Source organism: Rana temporaria, chromosome 9 (genome assembly GCF_905171775.1).
Source record: "Rana temporaria chromosome 9, aRanTem1.1, whole genome shotgun sequence".
NCBI classification, from domain to species: Eukaryota; Metazoa; Chordata; class Amphibia; order Anura; family Ranidae; genus Rana; species Rana temporaria.
The window spans coordinates 123,535,080-123,555,621 of record NC_053497.1 but is presented as its reverse complement, the minus strand read 5'-3'; the positions used below and the strand labels follow the sequence as shown (position 1 = coordinate 123,555,621).

Here is a 20,542-nt window from a genome sequence, read left to right as displayed (position 1 = left end):
TCCATATACTTGTTCCAAGTCAGTGACGCAAAGTATTGAAGCCAGCATGACAACCAGGCAGCTAGCATCTGCAGAATAAAGCCTCATTTACACAGGTGTTCTTAAGCATAAGCCTCTGTGAGGGTCATGCACACGTTTTTCATGCATTCCCATGCAGGCAGTCCCATTCATTTAACTTGGGAGACGGTGGCTACATGGACATAGCCGCTGCTCCCAATTTAACAGCTATGTGGGTATGGATGTGTTTTATTAAACACATACAGTGTGCATTTGGGGACACGGACGTCATATTGGGAGCAGCAACTTTATCCCAATTGACAGATCCTGTTCCTTTAAAGCATATTATACAGCACAATGCTTGTGCTGTGTAATTTGGCCCCCCTGTATGACCTGAAAGACCTGGCTGATCCTGCCTGGTTCTGCCCTCCCTCCTATAAACTGACCAAGGTTTATCATGGCTGCTGAGCCCTGACACCATGGTCAGTTTACACGTCTCCATCATCTGCAGCTGTCCTCTCCCCCCTCTCTCCCTTCCTTTCAGCTCCCGATCCTCCCCTCCTTATAATAGAATAACGTTGCAAAGTCTCTCCAATCCCTCTAATGCTATGTTCCCCAGTGTGTTTGATTTAAAAAAAAAAAATTCTCTGTGTATCTTCTTTCATAGCGCCAATCAGCGCTCAGGTGACCGCCCGGCGCTCTCCTCTCCTACTTCTGGCTGACATCAGCGGGTGTTCTCAGCTCTTCCCACTGTAGCCTGTGAGCCTATGGGTAGGAGAAATATGGGCAGTCACGTGAGCGGCAATCGGCGCTATAGAATAAGGTACACAGCGACTTTTTTTTTTTTTTTTTTAAATCCACTATTTTTATTTTCCTTTTCTTTTCTTATTTCATACATAGATATGCCTCATCGGCATCCGTTGCATTTCAATTGACATACATTATACAACATTTTTACATTCCTATAATATTCCAATGTACGTCTCTATATTTTTATATCCCAAGTTTACCCATGTGAACAAAGCCTAAGACATTGGTAGTGTTTCCAAAATCAATTCCTGAGTAAAACCCCTCTCTATAAATAATACCGTAAATTCTTACATCACCTGGTACTTTTGCCACTGATTGCTGCTGTAATCCAGAGAGTTTGCCGGCTGAAGTCTGTCCTGAAACTGACACCTATGGATGAGAAGGGATTCCTGGTCCCCGAATGCACTCAGTGGTTCCTCCCACTGACCCATATGTCATTACTGTGTATTTTGGGTGTGTAGGGGGTGGCAGGAGGAACCACTGAGCACTGCATCAAACAGAAAATATACAATATTTTCATTAAGACCTAATGCAGACTGGTGGAATGTTGTGTTGTAGCGTGCTGGAAAAAACACCCTTGTTAATGTTGTATTTTAAGCATTGACAAAACAATATTTCGTTGTTTATCCTTCAGGTTACCGATCATGCCACAACTGCGCTCCTGCACTACCAGCTGCCTCAGATGCCAGATGTAGTGGTCCGATCTTTTATGGTAAGAATGAGATGTTCTAATTTATATCTATAACTTGAAAAATAATATTGTGTGCTTGCTGAATATTTTAACCAGCTACAGTTTGATCCAGTGAATACATATTTTAGTACAAGGCACATTTAGAGGGTTAGTTTACCGCTGTCCATGCTCACACAGCCTGTGTAGAGGTCCAGGGATTTGAAAATCCTGGCTCTTCTTTCCCCTTCTTTTTGCAGATCTTCCAGGATGTATTAAAGCGATTCTTTGTTCCACTGACCAATTTGAATTGCTCTGATCCATCCTGAAAGCCCTGTGGAAAGAAGGGGGAGGAGAGCAAGGATTTCAAATCCCAGGACTGCTATACTGGTTGGAGAGGGCACAAGACAGCCCATTACCCATTGAGGTAAGTACAGCAGGGACCGGAGGGGTTAGTAGGATGTAGGACACATGTTTCAAACACAAGGCCCGCGGATCCATCGAACCCTGCACTCTGTACATAGTGAGTGCACCCCTGAACACTACACTCTGTACCAGTGTTTCTCAAATCCAGTCCTCAAGGCGCACCAACAGGTCATGTTTTCAGGCTTTCCATTATTTGGCACAGGTTATTTGATCAATTTCACTGCCTTAGTAATTACCACAGCTGTTTCATCTGAGGGAAATCCTGAAAACATGACCTGTTGGGGCGCCTTGAGGACTGGAATTGAGAAACATTGCTGTGTACATAGCGTGTACATAGCGCACCCCTAAACCCTGCACTCTGTACATAGCACACCCCTGAACCCTGCACTCTGTACATAGCCCATCCCTGAACTCCGAAGTACTCCTGGTTTTTATTTAAGATCACATCTACCAAAGGGTGTGGGGGGCTGCTTGAGTTCCTGAACCCATTGAGAGAACAAAATGACAAATGGATATAGTCTTAGAGATACAACTGGCCACTTGATGGTGACTAATGCTGATGCGGGCCACAGTGAAATTGTGTTTGACACCCCTGGTGAAAGGTGTTCATCTTTTAAAAAAAAAAAAATCTCTGCTGTCTTCTTTCTCTAGTTCTTCAGGCTTAGGTTCTTCTCCCGACGCTGTCTTCTCCCTCCAGGTTCTTCTCTCTCCGATGATGTCTTCTTCCTCTGGTTCTTCTCCCTCCTGCTGATGTCTTCTTCCTCTGGTTCTTCTCCCTCCGCTGTCTTTTTCCTCCGGTTCTTCTGGCTTAGGTTCTTCTCCCGACACTAGCTCCCATTATTGTGTTGGCTCCATGCCATTACTTATATAGACATGGGGCGTGGCCATCTGGTAAAAACATCTGAAGAGCCTGTCCCCTTGTGACGTTACCACACATCATGCCCCAGGCGGTGACATCACAATCGGGGTCTTGAGATGGCCACAGGATCTGGACCCTCCTTGTTAAAGGGGGCTTCCAGATTCTCATAAGCCCCCTGCCCACAGACCCCCACAACCACCGCCCATGGTTGTTGAGAAAAGGCCCTTGTGCCCATCAACATGCGGACAAGGTGCTTTGGGGTGGGGGTCGCCATGTTGAGGGCTTGTGGCCTGGTATGCTTGCTCACCCCTTTCTTTCCTGACCTGCCAGGCTTTGTGCTCGAATAAGGGTCTGGTATAATTTTGGGGGGGGACCCCACACCGTTTTATTTTTAAAGTTTGGCATGGGGTTCCCCCTGCAAGATCCTGAGAGCACAAGTTACATGCCAGAAGTCAGATCAGTTAGGACGATGATCTGACTAAGATGTGACTTACATTCAAATCAATGGGCTGAAATCGTGCCCAAGTCAGACCTAAGTAGTGCAGGAACCTTTTTCAAAGTTGGACCGACTTGTGTCAGACCAGTTAAGATGGGTCTCATAGGGAACCATTGATTTGTACATGTCATGCGACATGTGCTCCCAAAGTCAAAGCGTATGTCGCACCAGTGTGAACCTGGCCTTGGCCACCTAGCTATAGTATAGTTTTCAGCCAATTTAAAAGACTTGTATTGATGGATAGCAGAACTAAAACATGATCACTTTTCAGCTCTAATAAACACAGTTTGAATATTTCAATATGGTTGCCTCAATGTACATATACGGTATGACTAAGGTGAACCATCATGAGCCTGAGCAATTTAGAATATTTTAAGAATATACATTAGCAGAAGTTATACTTCAATAAAAACTGCATTTCCAAAAGCTTGCTAGTTACAGCGATATAGACAGCTATATTTTTATTTAAAAAATAATTTATTTTGGTAAAAGTTGAGTTGTCCCCCTGACCCCACCCCTTCCACACAGGAATAGGCACGGACCAAGGCTGTGGCAGACATTTTCCAAAGTACAGACCTTAGTGAAGGACACCAAGGTACATTTCATATTAAAACCATCAAAAAACACTGTCTACTCTCTGGTCTAATTCTACCAGTACAAATAAGTTTAAAATAACATTTATATAAAAACTGCTTGTGGTATGAGATTGCATGCATTGCACATGGGACTGTCAGCGATTGCATGCATTGCACATGGGACAGTCAGTGATTGCATGCATTGCACATGGGACAGTCAGCGATTGCATGCACGGCACATGGGACAGTCAGCGATTGCATGCACGGCACATGGGGCAGTCAGCGATTGCATGCACGGCACATGGGGCAGTCAGCGATTGCATGCATGGCACATGGGGCAGTCAGCGATTGCATACAAGGGACAGTCAGAGATTGCATACACAGCACATGGGACAGTGTATGAACAATTGATAAAAGATGACAAAAAACTTGAAACAAACCAGTGAAACAAGTCTGAAAAACAAGAGTCCTGAAATGAAATAAAATGATGAGTGCAAAAAACCTCTAAGGCCCCTTTCACACTGGGGCGGTGGGTGCGTCGGTGGTAAAGCGGCACTTTACCGTCAACTTTGCGGCGCTAATCGGCCACAAGAGGGTTAAAACCACTGCAAAGCAGCGCTTTGCCGGCGGTATGGCCGCGGTGCTCATTCTTTTCAATGGGCAGGAGCGGTATATTCCAAAGATGCTGCTAACAGGACTTTTTTTACAGTCCTGCTAGCGCACTGCTCCTGTGTGAATATTTATCCTAAGCAGTCCTCATAATTTATCCCAAGGCAGGAGCATATCCTATATTTTTTACTTTTGTACATTTGTTTTATACTTAACTGCTAATTAGAGTCATTGCATTTGATGCTAACATGGAAAAGCTGAACGTTGCATCGATCTGCTCCATGTGTTCTCGTCTTGTCCCAATATGAAGTTAGCCAATCTGGTCTGACAGGTGGAAAGGTCTCATAATCACCAGACTAGGGAAGAATCAGCAAGTGGATTCCGTGTTGATTATCAGTAGGTGAAGGATGGCTCCTTGATTGATCTGTAAAACTCCAGCAGAGTCCAGCTTCTAAACCTCTGACAGACATTCAATGGAAGTGTCAATATTTTGGTTCTTGCACCAATCAGCAGAGCATTGAAGCTTGGAAAAGTACCGACATGTCTTAATTACCCTCAGCATGGGCTGCTTTAATTTCATGGTGGATCTCACAACCTGCTGTACATGTTATATGCATCTCCACTGTTTCCTTCACTTCAAGTAACAAAAAAAAAAATGGAGGGATAAGCGTAGTATGAGAAAGTTGATATTTAAGTTGAACTCTGTGGAAATGTAAAAACTACCTTATGCAGTGTGACTTCCATCATGTTGCAATGGTTAAATGCTCATTGTTGCCTAGGGTATTATTAAGAAACACTTTTACTTATCTTACCTATCGCACCCTCAGCAGCCAGCGCTGTTCTCCTAGATTGTGAGCGTGCCCATGGCACATCCTTACATGCAGGAATGCTTGTTCTGCATTATACATGACGACGACAGAGGCCCAGGGGAACAAAGTAATATGGCTTTTCAATAGAAAAAAATGCTGCAAGGGTTCTCTTATTTTCTTTTTTTTCTGCAGAGATTATCTGCAACCAATGTTGGGTGGCTTTTACATACACTCCCAACGGCCGCAGCCATTGAGAACGTATGTGTACTTCACATTTGGTAGAAGTGATTCAGACATTTGTAAAGGTACCTGATCATGTCACAGGCATCAGAACAACCCCCCCCCCCCCCATATCATGTATCCCAGCCCTCAAAATTTCTACTCGCCTACTAGCATTTGGTGAGTGGATTTAAGCTGGGGGCGAGTGATGACAGGGCTGCATGACCAATCTCCCTCCAATCTGTGCCTACACTTAGAGTCCCGATGAGATTGGCGGACGAAGAGGAAAGGTGCATGCTCGGGAAAAGTAGTTTGTTGAGCCGCGCACAGGCAGAGCAGTACACAGGTGCTCTCCTTACAATTCTCATTAAGCCATGGGACCTAACAGTATGACTTCTCTGAGCCTGCCCCCCTCCCCCGGGCCCCGACCAATGTAGCTGGAGAGCAGAAAGTAATGAGTGAGGTGGAGGATTGCCAAAATTACCACTCCGGTGCAGCGCTCACTGAAAGTTGCCCTGACATGAGAGCGGCAGCCTTCCAGTTTGTGCAGTTTTCTTCTCCTTGTGCTCTATGTAAGTGTCCAACAGTTTAGCCTGAGCACTGTGAACAGACTGGTCCCAATGTGTGCTGTGCGCTGTCAGTGTGCGCTGTGCTATGGTGTCAATGGCTGTGCAGTTGTGTGGATCTCAGCGCTGGATTGTACTCCCTCCCGCTGTGCTGCACCTCCTCTCCTCTCTGCCAGCCTGAATAAAAGGGGGTAGTGGGGACATGCAAGTGTGGAGCCGAACACACAGGCTCTGATGATGAGATGAATGGGAGAGAGAGAGAGGATGGATGGGAGTTGCAGAGGAGACAGCAAGAGAATGGGGAAGAGACCCAGTTCTAGTGCCCTGTCCCTCTGGTTTGCCCCCAGTGCCCTGTCCCTCTGGTTTGCCCCCAGTGCCCTGTCCCTCTGGTTTGCCCCCAGTGCCCTGTCCCTCTGGTTTGCCCCCAGTGCCCTGTCCCATTTTGTTAAAGTTGTTGTTGGTAATATTTAATTTTGTAACTTGATTCTGCATAAAACATTGTCATTCCATGACATAATCTACGAGGGCGTGTTTACGGGTGCAATTAGGCGCAGGGCAGTGTATGAATTAGGTGGGGCAACTGGTGGCGAGTAACTCTTGACGCCTGGCTAGTAGCTCAGGACTTGAAATTTTGAGCCCTGATGTATCCTAGGCTCTGCTGTCCCACCATGCTTAGGGCAGACAAGATGGCTGTTGCTGGGTAGGGCAGAGGGAGCTCAGTGCACATCCCTTTGCTAATCCTCTCGGTGAATGAACAAGGAAGCAACGTGTATTTCATCCCTTCCTGGTTCAGAGCCATCTTTCCTTGGGAGCATTGGTTGGAGAAGGAGCTAATGGAGCACCATCTGTGCTCCATTAGCTTCACTGTGGAGTTCAGGGAAGACATCATGGGTCCAGTAGATGTTTGATGTCTCATTAAATAGATCCTGTAACAAGTCATATGCCATCACATGGGGAGGGCTATTTGCCCACTATGTTATAGCAATAAAGTAAAAAAAAGTGTTTTAAAAAAGCCTAGTGATGAATATAAAAACAAATGATTCTTTTAAGCCCACCCTCACGTACATGCGTATACATGTTTCAGGTGTGGCTATATATGAAAAGGACTATTGCACTACATGTGTTATATTTTGCTGCACAAGCTACAGTGCGAGCAATAATTCTAGGGCAATTATTCATGGTCGGCCCTAAACTGATGGACTTGGAAGGGCATTTAAAGCCCTGCCTATGGATAATTTTCAGTGCAAAAGTTTGTCGCCATTTAGTGCATTTTTACTGAACATATGTGTTTGATAAGCCATTGTGCTAATATTGCATGACATAAAAAAATGGAACTACCACCATATTATTTTTCAGGGTCTTTGTTTTCAGAGAATATATAGCGTTTGGGGTTTTTAACTAATCTTCAGGCCTAAAATGTATATTTTAACGTGTGCAAAACAAGCTTTTTCTCATAGATGTTTCTACCTGCCTTTTAGAAATTGTCTGCAAGTGTGTGCTTGAATGCGCAGCTTGGTGTATAGTCTTGGCATGATGCAGTGCCTGGATAATATGGCTTCTATGCTCATGTGTGGGAGTAAAATCATCCTGGCTAATTGAAGTGGCCAAAGACTATGAACATCAGCCTAGTCTGTCCCTGCACCTCACTCGCCCTGCATTAAATTCCACTCGCAAAATGTAAGCAAGCGAGTGGAATTTTTGAGGGCTGTATTAGCACATTATGCAATTGTCTTACAGGGTTTAAAATTTAAAAAAAATCGTTTACTACTGCTTTAACCACTTAACCCCCGGACCATATTGCTGCCCAAAGACCAGAGCACTTTTTGCGATTCGGGACTGCGCCGCTTTAACTGACAATTGCGCGGTCGTGCGACGTGGCTCCCAAACAAAATTGGCGTCCTTTTTTTCCCACAAATAGAGCTTTCTTTTGGTGGTATTTTGATCACCTCTGTGTTTTTTCACAAGAAAGAAATAAGAAATTTTTTTTTTTCACAAGAAAACCTCTGTGGTTTTTAGTTTTTGCGCTATAAAAAAAAAAAAAGAGCGACATTTTAGAAAATGTATATTTTTTACTTTTTGCTGTAATAAATATCCCCCAAAAATATATAAAAAAAACTTTTTTTTTCCTCAGTTTAGGCCGATACGTATTCTTCTGCATATTTTTCGTAAAAAAAATCGCAATAAGCGTTTGGTTTGCGCAAAAGTTATAGCGTTTACAAAATAGGGGGCATTTTTATTAATATATTTGTTTTACTAGTAATGGCAGCGATCAGCGATTTTTTTTCCGGTACTGCGACATTATGGCGGACACTTTTGACACATTTTTGGGACCATTGGCATTTTTATAGCGATCAGTGCTATAAAAATGCATTGGATTACTATAAAAATGCCACTGGCAGTGAAGGGGTTAACACTAGGGGGCGGGGAAGGGGTTAAGTATGTCCCTGGGTGTGTTCTTACTGTGGGGGGGGGGGTGGCCTCACTAGGGGAAATCACTGATCTTCTGTTCATACATTGTATGAACAGGGGATCAGCATTTCCCCCCCTGACAGGACCGGGAGCTGTGTGTTTACACACACAGCTCCCGGTCCCTGCTCTGTAACGAGCAATCGCGGGTGCCCGGCGGCGATCGAGCCCGTCGGGGGCGAGCAGGGGGCGCGCACGCGCCCCTAGTGGCCGCTCAAAGAGCCGCCGTATAGCTACGGGCTCTCGCCCAGGAGAGCCGACCTGCCGCCGTATAATGACGGTGGCTGGTCGGCTAGTAGTTAAAGGGACATTAAAGGTTAATTTTGTTTTTTTAAATAACAAATATGTCATACTTACCACTGTGCAGTTCGTTTTGCACAGAGTGGCCCCGAACGTCCGCTTCTGGGGTCCCACTGCGGCTGTCTCGGCTCCTCCCCGCAAGAGCTAACCCCCTCTGGGGACCTCACTCCCGAGGGGGTTACCTTGTGTGCGCGTATCAGGGGGTGGGGCTGAGTTATACACTCGGTGGCTATGCACGCTGAGTGTATAACTCAGCCCTGGTGGCCGTGTCACTGGATTTGATTGACATCAGCGGGAGCCAATGCCTGCACTGCTATTAATCTGTCCAATGAGGAGCCGTTCAGACATTGAGAGAACGACGTGGGATCGCGCCCATGGAGATGCGGGGCTCAGGTACATGTAGACAGGAAGTGATTGCAAAGAGTCTGCAGGAGATCAGAAACCCCGAAAAGCAGGAAAATATAGTAAAAAAAAAACCTTTCAATTACAAATACAGACTTTCTTAATGTAACGTAATGGATAGAGCATAATTAAACGTGAAAGAAACATGACTACATAAAAATAGAACTAAAATTAAACAGTGATCAAGTTTCAGGCTTTAATTTTATATATATATATATATATATATATATATATATATATATATATATATATATATATATATATATAGTCAAGTATATGAAAATCAAATTATAAAATGTTTAAACACTTCATCACTGCTGTGTCTTTTGTATAAAGCTAACATTTAGTGTAGTTTTTTTCTGGCTCTTTAAGTGCTTGGCTTGTGATAGAAAAATATATTGACATATACTGCAGGGAAGCAGTTTGCTGAGCACAGACAAATGCAGTACCCAGTCTGCAGCCAATCCCTAATTTTCTCCCAATTATTGATTGGGCAAAGAAGACTTTGCATAAGAATACTAAATGTGTATTCAATGCCCCCTCACCAACTGACTGCAACTTTAATATTTTCCAATTAAAGTATATAAAAAAAAAAATCTATTTAGGATGGAGTAGGGAATATTTAAACCACTTTCAGGTCGGTGTATCCCATTGGGGACATTTTGTTTAACTTCCTGTTCTGTAGACACAACAGGAAATAAGAGGTTATCTCTCCAAAATGGGGGAAATGCCCTCTTGTCACCAAAGTAAGACCCCTTTCACACTGGGGCGGGAGGTGCGGTGGGGTATAGCGGTGCTATACCGTCGGAATTGTGGCGGTATTCTGCTGCTAGCGGAGCGGTTTTAACCCCCCGCTAGCGGCCAAAAAAGGGTTAATACCACCGGCAATGCGCCTCTGCAGAGGTACATTGCTGGCGGTATAGCCGCGGTTTCCCATTGCTTTTAATAGGAAGGAGCAGTAAACACACTGCTCCTCTCACCGCTCCAAAGAAGCTGCTAGCAGGACTTTTGGAGTGGTCCTGTTAGCGCACCGCTCCAGTGTGAAAGCCCTCAGGCTTTCGGGCTGGAGAAACGCCAGCTGCTGTTTAGGGTCGGTTTGCAGGCGCTATTTTTAGCGCAATAGCGCTTGCAAGCCAAGCCACCCCAGTGTGAAAGGGGCCCAAGTGTCATTAAAGATTTCCACGCAATTCCTGTTATAACACAAATTGTTGGATTCCCCATCACTGTCAGTCCCGGTAACAGTGGTCAAACAGCGAGAGTACGTCTTGCTAACTGGGGCACAGCCTGCAATAAAAACCTGACAGCAATGGCATTTCTAAGTGCAGGTTTCCTCATGGTCAACTGTGGACCATGCCTGTGTAATTTCTGTTGGCGCAGCCACTTTAGGTTCACATTGATGTGGCTCTGTGAGCCGTGTTTTGAATGGGCTGCCGTGCCTCTTGAAATGCTTATTTTCTTGAATCGCAAAACGCACGGGAACTGCAAGTGCAGTGCAGTTCACGATGTGTGGGTGCGATTTCCAGTGTATTCGGCGTACTGCAACAATTAATGGCACCCACGCTCATCCAGCGCGTTTTTTCTGTGTGGGTGATTGCGGCTGCAGGAGTCACCCGCACAGATGTCAACCTAGGAATAAGAAAAAAAATTGTTGGCGCTTAATGTTACATATATATAGCAATTGGTGCAGATATACAAAACACTGTGATGACAAAAACAATTGCAGCGCTCAGCACAGTATCGTAGAACTTAAAACACCTGAAATGGTGAGTCCAACATTGAAAATATAAAAAAAAAAAAAATCAAACATAAAATAGTTGGTAATAAATCTTGTGAAGAAGTATCAAGTAATATGATTCAGGTGATCTCCCTCTTCTAGTGCTTCAATCACCCAGTGCGACCTCCACCAATGCCAGGAAAATGCATTCACCAAATATAGATGCTGTGTAATGAATAGAATAGCAAAAATTGCATAAGATAAGATCCAGGGCATTAGAGGTATAAAGTCATCATTGGCTCACTCTTTTCACCTCTATCCAACTCAAAGGAGCTTCCTTTAGAATGTATCCGGATACATGGGTCATGACTAGAGAGCTTTATTTCTCCTGGTAAAAACAACACGGTTTATCCCATCCGTAGTAATAAGTCGCCAATGACAAAAAAAAAAACATCTCATGGTGCAGTATTTATTTGTGAAATCGCAAAAAACAAACCTATAAAACAATTGTGCCTATAGCACTTGCATTAAAAAAATGCCGATCCAACCAGGGAAAATGGTGGCAGCACCTCAAATACAAAACATCATGTGTGAATAGTAAGCTCACACTTGCATGAAGCACTGCCACTCTGAAGCAGAGTGGCAGCCAGGATCCCAAGCATTGTATAGTGACAAACCTCTACCGCTGTTTCGGCACACACGTATCATCGGGTTTATAGAAAATTTTGCATGTATAAAGGAACAGTGATTTATATACCCCAGGTGCATGGGAAATGCCCAGGTACATGGGGAATTTATTTCCGGGGGCAGGACAAGTCCGGAACGTCTGCGGGGCACTCCCAGCACAAAGGGTGATACTCAAATATGCGGCCCCACATCAAAAATCCCTGTGCATTGGGGCTGCATATTTGTATTACTTCAGCGTTAAGGGGTTAAAAAAAACTGCTGATTTAAAAAATGTTACATTGTATATGACTTTTTAGTGATTGGGTTTATGTATACTTGAAAACATTAACACACATCATTATGAATTTGTTTCAGGAAGATGATTACTTTTACGCATATAATTTATTAAGAAAGCAACAATGCTGTAGTCCCTGTCTCTGACCTGCAGCATAGATTTGCGTTTTTAAGGAACTTGTTAGAGGATTAACCTCTATTATTCTTCAACCTCCCGTGTAAAATTTGATGCAAAAAAAAAAAAACTTGCGGAAAAAAGTAGAAACTTACCACAGACCCTTGCTCCCACCCATTAATTTGCCTAGACATCATAGACGCCACTGTGACTTTCTGTTCTGCTGCCACCTGGGAACCCTGAGGACTAGACCTCACAAGCCTACGCTCCTGCACAGGTTTTAATTAATAATCAAATAAATATAGGTTAGATTTGTTTTATTAAAAGGGCTCAGTTTTGCAAAACTCCTGCATTTTAGCTATATATATATTTATAGCATAGTCTCTATGCAGCTTTGCTTATTTTTGGAGAGTGTGGAGGTTTTTCTGCGTGTTGAATAAAAAGTTCCCTACCAGATGGAAGGCCAATTTTAGGACAGCTGAGTCTTAGAGAAAAAAAAACCTTCCAGTCCAAAGCCTTCAGCTCAGCTATCTTGTGACCTTGTAAACAGAGGGGGGACACAGTTTGTATGCTCCTGCAGATTCAGTGCGTCTTTGCTGGATTCCGGCCAGAGAGTGTCATCCTGTCACTACGAGCATTAAACATGACAGCAAGGGTGATGCTTGTAATTTCACCACTTCTCCTTCTCTCCCCTCCTCTTTGCAGACCTGGTTAAGAAGTTACATCAAGCTGTTTCAGGCTCCTTGCCAACGATGCGGGAAGTTTTTACAGGACGGCCTGCCACCCACATGGAGAGATTTCCGTACTCTGGAGGCTTTTCATGATACCTGCCGCCAGTAGTGTCGAAGAGCTGATCTGTGGGGGCTTTTGGGGACGCCATCTTCATGCCACTTTATTGTGATTTTCTGGACAAGTTTTTCAAGTTTCTTCAATGAGAAGAAGTTCCTCCCACCCCAGGGGGACAGTGGACCTTTGAACCCCACAGATGAGAAAAGGAACTCTCTAAAGGCTCAACAAATGTACATCCAATTCTCAGTGACTGGGGCACATCAATGACATTTAGATATGGCTGAATTCTAAAACTGAGGGGAGATTGGGAATTTACTGATTTATACAGCTGTTTTCTCATCTTATCAAATGCCATCTTTATCTCCAAAGAGACCAGAAAAATATAGAATTTCCTATCCTTTATCATGTTTTGATAAATATTGAGCTATTGTATATCTTTGTTTTGCTTTTGATAAAATGTTTTTATCATCTTTGTAGCTATGAATTTGTCCGTAAACTGGAAAATAGAATTCAGTAGGGTGCATAAGGCTGTATAAATGTGTTTGCCTTTGTTCAGGGCATCTTCCCCATGGACCGTCTTTAATGCTGCATGGAGTATTGTTTGTCTATGCTTTTCATGGACAGCTGTATGCACTGGTTTTTCTTTTTTCAATGAATGTGTAAAATGCCAGACCTATAGAAGCATTTAGAGTGTGTGGTATAATTTTGAGGGAAAGTATAGATTTATTTTGAAGTGAGATCCGTGTTTAGGAAACATTATAATCAGTTGTCAGATATGCCTGTGCATTTTAAACATGTAAGCAAATTTAAAGCCGAAATCCAGGATACTAAACATATTTATTAATTGGCCTCATTCCTCCATTATACATTGGCAATGTTCCCTTCCTAACAATATGCTTTGTAAATACTATAGATATGAATTGGCAACCTTTTCCACTTTAAAGAAAAGTTCCACCCAAAAGTGGAAACTCCACTTATCTGACTCCTCCGGTGTCAGGTTTATCACCTTTCGGGGGGGAACCTCTTTTGGGTACCCACTTCTGGGAGTTTGCGCATACGCAGTAGGAAACCGTCTGGGAAGCTGCAAGGCTTCACTGTAATTTTTCCTTAGACAATCGCGGTGGCAGCCGAGAGCTGATGGAAACATCGGCTGGGGTGCCGACATCACTGGATTCCAGGACAGGTAAGTGTCCTAATATTAAAAGTCCGCAGCTACAGTGTGCAGCTGCCGACTTTGAATTTTTTGCTGGGGGGTGGGGAACTCCACTTTAAGTGTCAATTTACAAGCATTAGACAACCGGTCTGCCAGTGAGCACAAGAGAACTGTAGTCATATAGTTTGTTTTCAAATTCTGCCCTCATAGTTCTGGTAATGGCAGGTTGAACTGAGTTTATTTTATCAGGTGCAAACATAATTCACGTTCATATTCACCATTAATAAGTACTGCACAGTGAGTTGAACTTTAGTTTTAATGTGATCCCTTTCCCTTTCTTTCATGGCTTAGTTGGCAAGTTCAGCTATACATACATGCTGCTATATTATCTGTTGTAAGGGCAGGTTCACACTAAATGCAGTCCACTGCATTTTTATTCTGCATAAAAAAAGTATGGACAGTATTTAAAGTAGTTGTAAAGGCTCAAGTGTTGTTTTACCTGCATTCTATGTGTACAGCAGCCCCCTCTAATACTTGAGCCCTATCTCGATCCAACAATGTGCACAAGAGAAGCAGCTCTTCCTCATTGGTTGAGGCGGGAGCCATTGATGCCCGCTACTGTCAATCACAGCCAGTAAGCCAATGATGAGGGAGCGGGGGCCGAACTGAGCCGCGCTCCATGTGTGAATGGATGCACACAGCAGCGGCTCGGGAGTGAGCCTGCTACAGTGCCCCCACCAGCAGGGGACAAAAGATGTGGAGGATCAGGCTGCTCTGTGCAAAACCACTGCACTTAGCAAGTATAGTATTGTTATTGTAGACTCACAGTTATTTATTTTAATATAATTTTAACAATGATTCCAATGGCCCTAGTTTACACCAGTGCCGTGTGTTCCAGTGAAGTCAACAAAAGTAGAACATGCTGCATGTCTTTCTGTATGGAACACACATCCTTAATTAAGATTAAGAAAAAGGGGGAAAATAAAGTAGAATGCATGGAAAACGCATTCATAAATGCATCCGGAATGCAGAAATTGTGGTGTCAACCGGCCCTTAATCGAATTCGAGATGGACACTGTTTTCAGGTATGAAAATAATTTTTTAACAAGGAGTGGACTACGGCAGGTGTCAGTACTTCAAGAGCTACCACATACAGACGTATCCAGGACATGGGCTACAACTGTCGCATTTCTTGTGTCAAGCCACTCCTGAACCAGAGACAACGTCAGAAGCGTTTTACCTGGGCTAAGGAGAAAAAGGATTGGACTGTTGCTCAGTGGTCTAAGATCCTCTTTTCGGATGAAAGTACATTTTGTATTTTATTTTAAAAACAAGGTCCCAAAGGCTGGAGGAACAGTGGAGAGGCACATAATCCAAGTCGCATGAGGTCAAGTGTGCAGTTTCCAGTGTCATTCATTTTTTTGATGGGCCATGTCATCTGCTGGTGTTTGGTCCTTTGTGTTATTAAGTCCAAAGTCAGGGCAGCCCTCTACCAGGAAATTCTAGAGCACTTCATGCTTCCCTTTTGCTGACCAGCTTTTTGGAGAGTTTCATTTTCCAGCAGGACTTGGCACCTGCACACACTACCAAAAGTACCAATATCTGGTTTAATGATCATGGAATCATGCTTGATTGGCCAGCAAACGTGCCTAAACTCTGAAAGGAAATATTAGTTATTCTGGTCGAACCATGCTTCTTTAAAGTCTCCCAACAACGCTCGTACAGATCTGGAGACATATTTTCGATACACGAGAGGCAGGTTATGCATTCGTATGATGTCTGCTTTTAATGAGGTGGTGTACAGTATATATTGACTTAAGAACCAAAAAAGCACACACTGGTAATAAAATGTTGCCTGAGGTGTAAAACAGGATTCCAGGCTTGACCAACAACAACATAATGGGGGGAGTGTTGTTATACAAACATTCCTAAATACCATACAGATACATATAGATTAAATACATGATTATCAGCAAGAGAAAATACACAGTCCAAACAGGCAGATACATGCACTCTGAACAAAATGGAGTGCTGATAATTCATTTATATTATTACAATCATTTCTATCCTCTTTTGTCACACATGTGACAAACACAAACACTGAAATAAAAATAAATCTTCTACGCTGGCCAAATGAATAATAGAAAATCTAAACCAGGGAAAATGTGTAATCTAATGAGAATGCTGCTCAAATATAAAAGTGTACAAACCACTGAAAATTGAAGTAAGGAAGAGAAACGCGATGAACGCAATCTCCTACACACTAAACGTGAAGAATTTTATATGTATATATAAATATATATACACACTGCTATAAAAAGCAGTACGTGTACCAATAGAGTGCAATAAACAATGTGAAAAACAACAATAGCTAAAAAGCCAATATAGGATGATGGTAGTAAATCTACCAAATGGTGCTAATAGCAGGCAAGGTGACCGTGTATCAAAGGTGAACAAAGCAAAACAGAATCCAAACAATGGATAAAGTCTAATAATAATTGCTGCCAAATGAGTGCTTCAAATAGATTCCAAACATATAATGCTTAAGATGCAGATCTTCTTGGACAGTGGGCTCACAGAGCACTTACCTCCAACCTGAGGGTCTTGAGCATAGAGTAGCTGTAGACAAGCTTAATGAACAGGTGGTATCTTTGGAACTGTATCTTCCCAATGTTCCTGGTGGCAGTGTTGGTCTTCAGCAAAATGGAGGCTCGTGGTAGGACAAGGGGGCACTCTTTACGTCTAGAGGAAAAGAGATTTCACCTCCAAATACGGAAAGGTTTTTTCACAGTAAGAGCTGTGAAAATGTGGAACAGACTCCCTCCAGAGGTGGTTCTGGCCAGCTCAGTAGATTGCTTTAAGAAAGGCCTGGATTCTTTCCTAAATGTACAGAATATAACCGAGTACTAAGATTTGTAGGTAAAGTTGATCCAGGGTAAATCCGATTGCCTCTCGGGGGATCAGGAGGGAATCTTTTCCCCTGCTGTAGCAAATTGGATCATGCTCTGCTGGGGTTTTTTGCCTTCCTCTGGATCAACTGTGGGTATGGAGTTGGGTGTATGGGATTGTATTGTGTTTTTTATTTTGTTTGTTTATTTTTTTGTGGTTGAACTGGATGGACTTGTGTCTTTTTTCAACCTGACTAACTATGTAACCAACCAGAGGGGAAAAACAAAGAATAATAGCCGTCCGGAGTTTCATTTTATCCACGTTTGGCTGTTTATGCTTGTAAGCATTTATTTTATATTAATACATTTGCCTGTTCTTATGTACTTCACGATGAGAGCATATTGTTTGTTTTTCCCCTCTGGTTAATCACCACATTCTACCACGAGCCTCCATTTTGCTGGAGACCAGCACTGCCACCAGGAACATTGGGAAGATACAGTTCCAAAGATACCACCTGTTCATTAAGCTTGTCTACAGCTACTCTATGCTCAAGACCCTCAGGTTGGAGGTAAGTGCTCTGTGAGCCCACTGTCCAAGAAGATCTGCATCTTAAGCATTATATGTTTGGAATCTATTTGAAGCACTCATTTGGCAGCAATTATTATTGGACTTTATTCATTGTTTGGATTCTGTTTTGCTTTGTTTACCTTTGATACACTGTCACCTTGCCTGCTATTAGCACCATTTGGTAGATTTACTACCATCATCCTATATTGGCTTTTTATTATTTATTGCACTCTATTGGTACACTTACTGCTTTATATATTTGTGTATATATATATATATATATATATATATATATATATTTATATTCACCTGGACTACTTTCCCATAAATGTATCATTATCCTAAGCATGTAAAAATACACAACAATTAACACATGATCTCAGTTGCATAGCAATTGTCCATGAAATATAAAGGGGGAAGGGGCGTGGCAGTCCATAAAAGCAAGTGGGAGGGGCATGACAGCCTTTAGACCAAAACAAAGAAAATCACAAAAAAGTCTCTTCTATGGCTTCTGAATGTCTGATGAATTCATAAAAGGGAAGGAAAAGAAAATGTCCACATTATAATTCTAATTCGCCTAAACTTTTCGTAATTTTTTTTTTTTTGTGTTCGATCCTGTGTTCATTCATATTTTACAAAGATCCTCTACCCCAAAACCCTGCCTCTTTGTAAGGATAGAACTCCATATCCACAGACAGACTGGAACTGATGCATTGGGCTAGATTTGGGTCTTTGGGCTGGCGTATCTGGATCTCTCCCTTGTGAAGCTCACAGGAATTTTGTAGACCTTGGGCGCGCATCATTTGGCTAACCCTCAAGGAATTATTCCCAGGAACATTTTCCAGCAAGAGTTTGCCTTTACTCATCTCGGCACCTCTCATGGCATTTGAACAGCAAAGATGATCAACGAAGATTTCCATGTAAAAGCTATGGTCATCTCTTCAGCCGGATAGGGTAGAGTATGAATGGGGTGGGCATTTCTTCATGTGGTTGGGGTAAATGCTGGCTGGGGAGCAGATAATACTTCTCATCCAACATGAATAATCCCAGAATCTATCTGATCAATTCAGGCCTTAACCATTGGAGGTATTAAAAACAATTAGCCAGATTCAGAAAGACTTACGCCGGCGTATCTACAGATACGCGGCGTAAGTGTAAATATGCGCCGTACCCACAGAATGAAATACGCCTAAAAAAATTGGCTTCCTCCGACCGACTACACTTTTCTATGCCGGAGTGTCGTGGGCGCATATTTACGCTCGACACATTTTGCGCTCACATTGATTTCCTATTCAAATATGCAAATACGCCGATTCACGCATGTACGTGCGCCCGACGCAGGCTAGGCATGGTGCACGTAAGTCGTACGTCCGGCCTAAAGTTATTCCATCAAAAATCTGGTTTTTCTTTGCACCAGACGTGCACAGGTCAGCTGGAGAGCAGCTACAGCAGCAGCGTTACGGACAAGCTGAGCAACGCCACTTGCAGGACAACACATCTGTGTGCCAACATGCCAGGGGCAGCCGTGGTCCTAGCACTGCTAATGGGTCCACCGACTCGTAGGAGGGCACGGGAGAGGATATACCGCACGCACATGGACGTCTTTGGCATGGGTGATTCAGAGGTGTATCGCATCTTCAGATTCAGCCCTGATGCCATCCTAGAATTAGCCACAACCCTGCATGATGACATCACCAGCAAGACATATCGTGCACATGCAGTGCAGCCACTGGTCAAGGTACTGGCAACACTGCATTTCCTTGCAAGTGGATCTTTTCAGCGTACAAGTGGAGTTGTGGCTGGGATGTCACAATCCACCATGAGCAGATGCGTGCACCAGGTTGTCCCCGCAATCCTCAGACGCATGTCCCACCACTTCATCAGACCCACCCATGAGCATTTGCGGCAGAAGGCAATGCAGGATTTCTTTATGATTGCAGGATTCCCACGCACCGTGGGGGCCATTGATTGCACACATGTGGCACTACGGCCCCCCCGTGCCACAGAGCACATATACCGCAATCGGAAGCACGGGCATTCCATCAACGTACAGGTGATAGCCGATGCCCAATGCATCATATGGCACGTCCGTGCCAAACACCCAGGGTCCAGCCACGACAGCTACATATACCGTCAAAGCAACATCCCAACAGATTTTGAACAGAACGTGTATGGGGACAGCTGGCTGGTTGGTGAGTGACATGGAAGACAGGCATGACTGTCCGACCCCATGATGCAGATATCACGAGGGGCACATGCACGACTAACATCCTCCTGTCTTTTCCCTTCCAGGTGACTCTGCATATGCACTTGGGCCCCATCTCCTGACTCAATACCGGAATCCCCAAACCAGAGGAGAGATAAACTGCAATGCTGCACACATACGCAGCCGTGCAGTGGTGGAACGCACATTTGGCCTCCTGAAGTCCCGTTTCCGATGCCTGGATAAGTCCGGGGGGACCCTGTTGTATTCCCCAAACTTTGTGTGCCAGATCATCGGTGCATGTTGCATTCTGCACAACTACGCCATGAGAAAGGGCCTGGAGATTGACCTACGTGATGACCTGAACCCCGAACCACACAATCCCCCCCTAAATGAGGCTACCCCGTCTGCTGAGGGAGCAGCAGTCAGGAGATGCCTCACAGAAGACATCTTTGCACATTAAACACACACATTCATCATGGCACAAGGAGAATGCACGCATGCACACCACTGTGGTCCCTAGCTCACACACACACCACATCCACTTCACATTGGATTAGCCCAAGTCCACCATGCAGGACTTGGGAGCAGCAACGCCCCGCCAAGGCCCCAATTATGTCGCTGTCCATTCATACCACATTCACACGGTCGTGGGGATAACTTCTCCCCGATGACCGAGGGTGACACACCTTACTGGCAGGTATGTCACCCCCCACATTCACACACCAGTCACACTGTAGCCAGCACTCCTCACCGTGTGCCTACATAAATAAAAAAAAGGCTCATAACCTGAGCATAAAAAAAAATCATACCCTGAGCATATAAATAACACCCAAAAAAACCTCAAAAAAATACCCTGAGCCAAAAAAAAGGCACTCATTTGGCCTGACGGGGGCTGCGCCTGGTGGCACCTCTCTGGCTCCTCAGCTGCCTGGGGGGAGCCTGGGGTGG

General features: G+C 43.9%; 1 protein-coding gene across 1 annotated transcript in view; it reads left to right on the top strand.

The window, feature by feature from the left end:
* Window positions 1-13,251, top strand: part of MED27 (mediator complex subunit 27) — a 377,771-nt gene extending 364,520 nt beyond the window's left edge. Inside the window, exons 7-8 of the mRNA XM_040324410.1 lie at window positions 1,442-1,519; window positions 12,696-13,251. Coding sequence (XP_040180344.1) covers window positions 1,442-1,519; window positions 12,696-12,830 — 213 coding nt within the window. The 3' untranslated portion in view covers window positions 12,831-13,251. The remainder of the gene's footprint in view (window positions 1-1,441; window positions 1,520-12,695) is intronic.
* Window positions 13,252-20,542: the final 7,291 nt, after the last annotated feature.